This window comes from Rhododendron vialii, chromosome 3a (assembly GCF_030253575.1).
Source record: "Rhododendron vialii isolate Sample 1 chromosome 3a, ASM3025357v1".
Taxonomy (NCBI): domain Eukaryota; kingdom Viridiplantae; phylum Streptophyta; class Magnoliopsida; order Ericales; family Ericaceae; genus Rhododendron; species Rhododendron vialii.
Genome location: NC_080559.1, coordinates 23,459,489 through 23,469,877, shown reverse-complemented (window position 1 = coordinate 23,469,877; position 10,389 = coordinate 23,459,489). Strand labels below are relative to the sequence as shown.

The window sequence follows — 10,389 nt, the reverse complement described above, 5'->3', positions numbered from 1 at the left end:
ACAATGTCCTTGGTTGGAGGAAAGAAACTTCCAATGATAAGACCATAATGTTGGCAGAATTTACTTAGGGAAAGAAAAATCTTGACAATGAACAATTCATGCTTGATTTCTAGCAAAACTCAGAAGGTCTTTCATGCACACAAGATGTCGCAAGGTCGAATTCCACAAATTCTAAAAATTCCAAATCTTGAGACCACTGGAGATTTGCTTGGCCCCTAACTTCAGGATTCTGGAATTAGTTGAGATGCACTCAAATTGGCCCGAACATGCGGTTATAAAAAAAATAATCATGAATTCGTTTAAGATATTGTTGGACATATGCAAATGTAAATGCACTTTAGAGGAAGTGTACAAAATGAATTCCATTTCTTAAGCCTTATTTATTTAGTTAGAAGACATTATCAAATCCTTATAGGTCCAGCTTTGTATATTAACACCCCCCATAAAAACAAAATCATGTATATTGATAGACACTTTAAAAAGTATTCGACTGTGAAACCCGTCTCAAGAAATATTGAAAAACTATATTTATTTATTTATTTTCACAAGAAAGACATCTCTTTGTATTTTATACAAAGGTATGGATTTTGAGAACTCTGGTGGAGATAATGCTAAAAAATTTAACACTTCATACTCCTTTATACAGTTATATATTTTACAATTACATTTACCTTCGTATTAAGCTAATCACTTATCATTAAAAATATTATTTATTTAAATATATGAAGCTCCAGAGCCCTCAAATGAGCCGGCCCCGCAGGGCCTGCACGCAAATAAACGCAACTTATGCCGATTCAATCACGTAAAAGAATTTCCCCATCCACACACAAAATCCCCTGACTCGACAAAAAAATAATTTACTACTCCCTCCGTCCCACTTTGTTCCGCCTGTTTCTTTTTTAGAACATCCCAAAAAATTGTCTATATCTCATAATCTATAATGTTTTTTATGATTTCGAAAACTTTGTTTAATAAAATAAATTGACATCTATCAAACAAGATCCATATTAAATATATAAAATATTATAGATTGTGAGATATAGACAATTTTTTGAGACGTCCAAAAAAGAAAACAGGCGGAAGAAAGTGGGACGGAGGGAGTAAAAAATTAGTACTAGTTGATTTGTCATTGAAGATGTCGATTAGGTATTTTCCGTTAATAAAGAATGAGGTATATACTTGTCCACTTCACCTGATCAATACCTGATTACCTTCCGCGTGTAAAGTTCCAAGTGATCGTCACAAGACAAATCCAGGTCAAAACCATCCCCTTTTAATGTCTTTCCTTTAGGCCCTCCATCTTCTCTCTCTACAGCCCGCATAGTTTATGCAAAATTGCATCAAGAGAGAGAGAATTTGGAACATGGGTTTCTCAATAGAAGGCAGAGCAAGAAGGGTCCTAAGGGGAGTCAAGACACTCTTCTTCTTGATCACCATGTTGATCTCCCTCCTTTTGTTCTCTGCTCCGGTCCTCCTCGTCGCCGCCGACGCCATCCTTCCTCCGGCTCTCTTGTCGGCATCTCTCCCTAGTTCTTTTCTCTCTCTCCGTACTCTTTCTTCCCATCTCACCAACTACGACTTCCGCTACTCTCTCATCGACATTCCTCTCATCTCCCTCGTCAGGTCAGCTGTCATACTATGTAAGTCTTACACGTCATCTCTCTTTATTAAGACTTCAGCACTATGTCGCTTCCATTCGTTTTTCTTTATAAAAGAAAATTGTAAACCTCAATTGAGAAGTGCGGTATTTTTTTATTATCATTGTAGGTGTTTATAGTTTTTGCGATGGACCGAGACTTTCAAGGGGGCCGTATTTGTGTATCACGACTATGTTTTCTGTGTCTTCGCTGGTGTTTGTATCGTTGAAGGCTCCGTTTGTGTTTGGCGATTCGATTGTGGACCAAGATGGCCATGTTCGAGCCATCGAAGTGGCTTTGTTCGTGTGTTCGCTGGCTTTGGCAATAGGTCATGTAGTTGTGGCGTACAGGACTAGTTGCAGAGAGAGAAGGAAGCTCCTGGTCTACAAAATTGATATTGAAGCTGTAAGTCTAGCTGTGATCTCTCTGCCTTTTCTCTAACCATGGCATTTTTTCACCATATGAGTAGTATGGGGCGTATCATCAATTCACACACTATTCGAAAATGTAAATAGTTTTCATTTATGATTATGTAGATTTTATTCAAGTCTAATGTTTAGGGGGACATTTTTTCACCATATGAATAGGGGGCGTATTGTCAATTCACACACTATTCGAAAATGTCAATAGTCTTCATTAATGATAATGTAGATTTTATTCAAGTCTAATGTGTAGGTGGAGGCTGTATGACAATTCTTACTTTCAGATGGGAAAAATTGGACTTGGGTTGCTTGACCCAACTGCCACAATTTTCATAGTTAACGCCTAGCTTGGAAATTCCTGAATCCCAGTCCTCTTCCAGAAGAAATCCCTGAAACTCTCTCTATGGGCAATTTGTTAATAACAACTTCCATAATGATATCTATGCTAAATCAATGATGCCAGGGACACGACACTCCCAGAATGATACTCCCTTGGTTCTAAATTGCCGTCCTTTGCGAAAAATTGTGCAATTTTCGGATCGAAAAATAAAGTACTTCCGATCATCATTTTTATAGTTTCTTTACACCAAATTAAAGTATTTCATTTGCTCTTTAATATGGTGCAAAGAATTCAAATGTCCGGGCGTATTTTCTTTTAAATCTCAAAATTGCACGTCTTTTCGTAGCGGTCCAGCAATTTGAGAGAGAGAGAGCATGAGAATGAAGAAAGTAAGGTAGACAAAACCCTTCCTTTATTTATTTTTTATTTTGTATTCAACAATGCTACTTACACAACGATCCAAACACAATAATTTACACAACCTCTCTCACATACATGTGGGGCCCACACATAGTAGTGTGTGTGGAGCCCACATGTATTTGAGATGTTGTGTTTGAATTGTTGTGTGAGTATATTTTTGTTTTGTATTTTGGCTTTTCTACTAATTAGGCAACTTCCTATCATTGCGCTAATACAGATACGTACACCTGTAAGTTTAATGTAAATAGGTACAGTGCAGAGAGTGATTTACGCCATCTAGAGCCTCTTTATGTAGATTTTGATATTTTGGTCATGCGCATAAATATTTTTGATAACTCAGGTGTCCGGCCAACTAACGCACACATTGACTAATCTTGGGAGACCAATCTCATCGCCCACTTGTGGGTCATCAATTTAAGGCAGCTCTTTATGAATTGGCTCTAAAAGAGTTGTAGCACTTGAGAGGTTTTGAAACTGAAACCTTAGAAGGAAGCAAATCCCTAAGTCATAGGTCTTGACCACTAGGCCAACCCTTTGAATTAAACGCGTATAAGCATAGCGCACATATATAGTTGAGGAAGAGAAAGCTACAGCTCGCATTAGTCTTGAGCAATACCAGTTTAGATTGATCCACATTCATGCTTCTTTTCACCTCAGAAAGAAATACTTATTGCCGTTTCTTGAGCAACAATTTCTGCATAATAAAAAACACAAGTGAAATTAGATTCACAGTCTTCAAGATTTTCACACGGGCGGTGCCATGTGCGCAGGTGACCGCGTGCAAAAATGGGTTTCCGAGGTACCAGAAAAGACTCCAAGAAGAAAGAGTAAAGTAACGAAATGAAAAGCCTGTAACCATTCCAATAAGAGATTTCAATTCTTTTTGCCTATTCGCAGTTTTCCAGAGCCAGGCTTCAGGTAATAATCTCTTTTCCCATAGAATGTTTGTCTGGTTGTAAACTGAACTTTGTCATCACCAGTGGCGGATCTAATATAGACACAGGGTCATGTGACCCAGCTGAAATTTGGGCCCCAATGAAGGGCCCCCAAATTTAAGTAAGCAATACATATAAAATATCCCGACATTTAGCCAAGCGGCTCAATGTCTCCAGTGGTAAGGCAACGCAACTCCTCATTGTTGACAGAGGATTGAACCCTTTTACCAACATCTTCCATTTTTTTTTTGTGTTCTAATGCATGGTTATTAAAAAAAAAAAAAACCCTCTCCACGAGATTTTTGAGTGTGCTTGGGGATTCAACACACTTAAACTAACTCAGGTGCGGATCAAAAAAAAAAAAACTAACTCAGGTAGCATTGGTACCGCAAACCCAAATTTATACTAATGTCATCTGTTAAGCAAAACAATTAATATAACTATAAGTTCGACGTAAAATTAAAAAAATAATTATTTTCTTTAATAGTTTACTTTTTCTACAAGCTCAAAATTAACTAACACTACCAAGAAAATATATGATATACATATAAACTCATTTTCGAATTAAATAATAAAAGTTGATGTGAGTTCTCCTACGACTTTCAAACGTATATATAGGACCGATCCTAAAGGGGTGACCCATCTAGAGAAAATTTCTGAATCTGTCACTGGTCATCACCCCACAAGCCTTCAAGTTGAATGAATAGGCTTTCCATAAAGCACGATGAAACAAACTAGCTTCATACTGTTACCGTTACGACTCAGATTTTATATACTTCTGTTTTACTGATTCACATACGCTTCCCCTGACTTTTCTATTGTTTCTGCTTCACAGGTTTTATCCGAAGGAGAGATCTGTGACCAAGTGCTTACTGCTTACAAAGTAAATATACATATAGAAACGTGTACATAGGGTGGAGAGAGAGAGAGAGAGAGAGAGAGAGTTCTTGTACCACTATGGAGGTCGGTACCGTACATGTACAGCTGATTTCTGTATAGACAAGATAATGTTTGTCAAATACTCCTATTAGAAGAACATCTCTAATGGTTTGAGACATTTTTCTCAAGCCAAAAGTTTTTTTTTTTGCTTCCTACAGTAGTATTGTGCTAAAATTTGGCGAAGTTGCTCCGTTGGTATCAAAGTTATTTTTCACCTTGATCCATCACGACCCTTGGATCATTTAAATCATTTCATAGAGGTTTGAATAAAAAAGCTACCAACACAGTATGAGCACCATACCTCATATTGGCCAAAAATCCCTACCAAGTCTACCTTACAAATCCCTTCCAAGTTTACCTTACAAATCCCATACATGCCAAAATTTCCAGCATCACAAATCCAAACACAGTATGAGCACCATTTATGAAATCCATCAACAAGCTCCAAAGCAATCTCTATCAGCCAAAAAAGTCATAAAATGTTCACAACAAAACCAACAAGCAAGTTTTCTATTGTTCACCATAGCTCTTGCAGTTATCAAAACTTTGTTATCCTCCTCCCCAACTCTGCCCTTGACTTACCATTAAACTTGGTTGTGAACCTCCCTAACCTTGATCTTGATCTTCCAAAAAACTTGATTGTCCTCCTTCCCGAACTTGACTACCCGTAATGCTTGATTGTCCTCTCCAAACCTGATTATTGAGTAAACTTGGTATGTTGCTTTGTGAACTTGGAAAGTTATTCATAGATTGATTAAAGCCTATTCCAGTTGGGCATAAACTTGAAGAAAATGGGAGGATGCTTCTGCCTTGTACCATATTTGGTCGCATAGTATAGGGCATCATGTTTGGCCACATCAACTGTCCCATGTAGCTTGGGTAACTCTGCCAAACAATAAAAAAAAAGTAACATGAAACATAAAAAGGTTATCAATAGCTTGAGCATAAACAAATTGTTTCAACAAGAAATTAGCAATTACAAAAGTTTCTTACATTTACATTTACAACACTCTCTTGTGTCCCAACCACATGGTCAATCCCAATCTCCTCAACCACCTGAAATTAGCAAATAAAATAACTAGTAAGCAGTCACCCAATATGTCTATGTCCATATTAACTAGTAAGTAACAATTCAATAAAAACTTATACCTTGGCTTTTTCGTTAGACAATGTCTTCTTTTCTCTCTCTCTTTTCTTCTTAACAATTTTTTCAACACCACCTTGCTTCGTTTTAGACTGGGGTCTACCTTTTGGACGAATATCTTTCGGGTCAAGTATGTTCGTGCTTTGTTTGGAAGGTAGAACTCCATCTCCAAGTGAAAATGAATCATTGGGAGTACCGGAAACCATATTACTTCCACAAACAACCGAAGATTCAATCAATTCTCCTTTTAGCTCACGTAGGCATCCCATCACCTTATCATACTTCTCTTGAAAATCTTCTGCCAAATCGACAACCTCATTAAATAGATTGCACATGTTGTCATGCCGACGTGCTTCAATTGTCGTTGACGAGTTATCGTAGTTGATCCGAACTTTAGTGTGGACTCTTTTCACATTTTTGCTCCATCTTTTCAAGACATACTTGTTAGGTACTCTTTGTACTCCCCTTGCATGGAACACTATCAATTGATGTCTACACAACATTCCCCTAAACTCGAACAATCGGCAATTACAATTTGCTTCATTGGTCTCACCATTAAAATCGACAGTAAATGACACACGTTTTCTCTTTTTCTCTTCTCCAAATATAACCCATTCTTTTACCTCATATTCCGACCAAACATCACATATTTTTCTTTCATGCAAAGAACAATTAAGTTTCCCGATGAATTGGTCATGAAACTCTTTAACCTTCGCATTCGTGTAAACACTTTTAAATTGCTTCTCCAACTCATCTTCAGTTATGCACGGAATGTAAGAGTTCACACTTTTCATATCTTCATATTTTTCACTTTCCACCTTTTCTGTCAATGCATTTTCATACTGCTCAACAAATTGTTTCAAGGTCGTCTTCGAATTGATGTAACCATCAAAATATGGATTCATACTATTCATATTCTCACTTCTTTGTGTGGATGACATTCCCGCCCAAAATACATCTTTCACAAAAGCAGGCACCCACTGTTTCCTCTCCAAATATAACCCCTGTAACCATTCGTCACTTTGAAGTTCGTACTTTGTGATGAACGCATCCCAAGCATCCTCGAATTCTTCTATTGTCAATGAATCATAAACTGCATTGTGCAAACAACTTGAAATTGATTTATACGCCTCGTACGCTCCCAACTTTTCAGGCACATTTTTCAAGATATGCAATATGCACCACCGGTGTCGGGTGTTAGGGAATACTTCTTCTACAGCGCTCTTCATGGCCATACATTGATGGGTAATAATTGCTTTAGGAGCACAACCCCACATGCATGTCATCCAAGTCTTAAATAACCATGAAAATGACTCTGTGTCTTCATGAGAAACGAGTCCGCATCCCAATAATATCAACTGGCCATGATGATTAACACCCACAAATGAAGCAAAAGGCATGTTGTACTTATTTACCAAGAATGTTGCGTCGAATGTTACAACATCTCCAAACTCTTTACAAGCTGCCCTACTTCTTGCATCAGCCCAGAATACATTTCTTAGTCGACCCTTTTCATTCAAATCCAAGGCATAAAAGAAGTCAGAATTGTCGGCTTTCATTTTCATGAAATAACTATGGATTGCTGCGGCATCTCCTTCAACAAGTCGTAAACGTCGAACTTTTTCCAAGTGGCAATCCTTCTTAAGATACGGAAGCTTATCAGAATCCCCCGCCTGAATCTGAAGTGAGGCATTAGTTTTGTGCATTCTAATCCGGACTTCATCATTCAATACAAGATTTCTTTTCAGGTGTTCATCAAGTACCCTATTGCTCTTGTAAAACCTAAAGTTTCCCGGGCTCCGTTCATGATTGTGCTCCAAGGCAATACAGTTTATCCTCCACTTTCCATCTGGATATAAAGCAACATTAAGGCGAGCTGGACACTCAGTCTTTGTTTGTGGCCGTGGTTTGACCGGGTTGCTCGTTCTCACCCTTGCCTTTCCACCACGACTGCATTGAATAGTTACATGCCTCAAGTTTCCATCTTTTCCCTTCTTCGATGTTCTTTTAGCTACACCAAACCCATTTCCTTTAGCATATCTTGAGTAATACAGATAAGCTTCGTTTGGTGTGTCGAATTCCATTCCCACTTTCGGTTCCTCAGCTTTATCTTCACAATTTTCTATTGCCTCATTTCCTTCCTCATTAGTATCTATCTCATCACACTCTTTTTTTGTAGAACCACTCAATACCTCTTGTTCTTCTTTACTGTCTCCACTCCATACCTCTTTTTCTTCTTCTTCTTCTATATCTCTACAAAATTTGAAATAAAATTATGAGTAATTAAATAAATGCATGTGTATAAAATCAGATTTAATAAAATGTTCACCTATTGTGAAAAAACAATGTCAATTGTCTTAAACTATGGGCAGATAGATACCTTCCAAAATCAATTTGGCCATCTGAGTTTGTCGTGCGCTTTGGCGATGGAGGAGGCATTGCTGACAGAATAGATTCCGGCGACATCAGAGATGATGGTGATTGTAACAAAAACATCACTTACTGGATAAAAAAAAGGTAGATCAGCAAAAATAAACATCACTTCCAAGTATTGCTCACAATACAATAAGACAAAGAAAAACTACTAAACTGTATCACTTTTTTATCCATTGAAATACTAAATGAGTCCATGAAATATTGGTTAGTCGATGCAAAATCAGTCAATAAAGGAAAACTAGAAAACTACAAAATTAAATCTTCATTCACAGACCTGCAAGTACCGAAACCTAACAAAAGATAAGACATACAAAACCACTTGGAATATATATATGGTAATAATCATCGCGTCTAACTATTTGTCCAAATAGAATTACTCATAGTCTCATACTATAAGGTTTTATATCCTTTCATTATTAGGATGAACCGCATAAGTTATAGACTCTAGACTCCCTATCAACAGGTTTGACAAGTGTATAGTCAACTAAATATCAACAAAACTTGTTGGAATTGGACAGCATTATGCTATCGTGTCCACATATCTTAGACAAAACTGTGGGAATGTGGTATAAGAAAATGACAACTTATGAAGATGGCAAGTTATCCTTTTAGAAATCCCTGCATGTAATCAGCCAAGTAGCAAGAGGAAAAAGACTTGGAAAGAAAGGTAGGAGGTATTTGAACATCATTGCAGTAATATAAGACGGTGAAAAGCTTGTAAAGATGCCTAATTCTAAAAGCATAGGAAAAAAAACTGACCACAAAAAATCCTCAATTTCACTTCAACTAGGAACCCTGATTTTTGGGGGTTTGAACAAGTTCTAGCCACCACCAATTACAAGAATATAGGGCTCATCGACAACACAGAGAGAGAGAGAGAGAGAGAGAGAGAGGGAAAGAGAGACGACAACCACGACTGCCTTTTGTCTCTCTTCAGTAGAGTTATGTGCATTGTATCATCCTCTGCACACCAAAACCCCCAATTTTACACTTCTTCCGAAATAACATGACAGGTTGACATTTGTGGCTAACAAAAAACCCCAACTTACGACACCCATTTGCAACAACTAACAAAAACTTCAATTTCTCCACTACTCAAGTCAAAAAGCATATATAAGGCTTCATTGGATATTTGTTGATCTATAAAAAAGACAGAAAATATTCACTTTTTAACACAATAAAGACATAGAATCATAGATAGCTTGTGAAATTGGAGCAGAAATGGAATAGAGGTTAAAGAGTAATGGGATCCTTGTGTAACTAAGACCCTTCGTAACATGGACGATTTCGAATCACTCCTATAAACTAGTCATCTCAAATCCATCACAACAAAGCCCTTAGACTCGATGGCCAAACCCAAAGAGAGAAAACTATCAAAGTAAAGAAAAATTCCTTGATTTCAAATCCACGTACATCCAAAGGTAACAGAATTTTATCACAATCAAGGGAAAAAGGGGATATGTACAGATGTTGAAAGACACCTACTTCGAGATAAGGAATGTTGATGCCAACTTCGCCAGGTCTGGACTCGATTGTTCAGTTGAAGAGCTTCTTGGGGGAAGTACATGCCAACAAAGTGAAAACCCTAGAATCCTCATTCGAACAAGCGTACGTAGAATGAGAACCCTAACAGGGCGAAAACCCTAGAACCCCCAATAGCTATCGAATTGACAATGTGGGTTGAGATGAATCGAAGGTTTAGAGGGAGGGAAACAGATTGAAAGGCGTAATTGCTGTGGAAGAAACTGTGAGGTTTTTCGGGTGCCAAACCCAATTTCCCCCCATTTGTGCTACGTTTCACGTTTGTAAAAGAGAAAATCCGGGAGTAGGGGACTATAATGAAAATTGTAGTACTAGTTTCCGTATTGAGCCCTAGTTTCCCACAAATTTTGTTTTGTTTTGTTTTTTTATTTTTTAATTTTGTGTTAAACTTTTGCGAAAGATGACTCATCCGATTTTTTTTGTGTGGAAATATTCACATTGTAGCACTTTTAGCCTAGTTTTTTGGGCAAAAAATGCTAAAATTTCAGTATTTTTCCTATAAAAATTTGGGTAAACGTTATAACTTTTTACTTTTTTGATTCTTCTTTTCAATATGAACCAATAATTTACAAAA

The 10,389-nt window shown here is 37.3% G+C and overlaps 2 protein-coding genes across 4 annotated transcripts; one reads left to right on the top strand and one right to left on the bottom strand.

Moving 5' to 3' along the window:
• The first annotated feature begins 1,119 nt into the window (after positions 1–1,119).
• Positions 1,120–4,913, top strand: LOC131320546 (uncharacterized). The gene is made up of 4 exons (XM_058351274.1): positions 1,120–1,640; positions 1,768–2,042; positions 3,590–3,737; positions 4,590–4,913. Exons 1-3 carry the CDS (start codon positions 1,328–1,330, stop codon positions 3,653–3,655), a joined length of 654 nt encoding a protein of 217 aa, XP_058207257.1. The 5' UTR covers positions 1,120–1,327; the 3' UTR covers positions 3,656–3,737; positions 4,590–4,913.
• An 18-nt stretch (positions 4,914–4,931) lies between these two features.
• LOC131320538 (protein FAR1-RELATED SEQUENCE 6-like) lies at positions 4,932–10,111 on the bottom strand. 3 transcript variants are annotated; one of them, XM_058351265.1, is made up of 5 exons: positions 9,759–10,111; positions 8,218–8,339; positions 5,843–8,090; positions 5,687–5,749; positions 4,932–5,578 (listed from the first exon to the last, which is right to left on the bottom strand). In XM_058351265.1, exons 2-5 carry the CDS (start codon positions 8,331–8,333, stop codon positions 5,300–5,302), a joined length of 2,706 nt encoding a protein of 901 aa, XP_058207248.1. In that variant the 5' UTR covers positions 8,334–8,339; positions 9,759–10,111; the 3' UTR covers positions 4,932–5,299. The 3 variants fall into 3 exon arrangements, 2 of the variants coding, with proteins under 2 accessions (XP_058207248.1, XP_058207249.1); XM_058351266.1 differs by having other exon boundaries at positions 5,843–8,079; XR_009198293.1 differs by having other exon boundaries at positions 5,496–5,578; positions 5,687–5,740; positions 5,837–8,090; positions 9,759–10,084.
• Between the last annotated feature and the right edge of the window lie 278 nt (positions 10,112–10,389).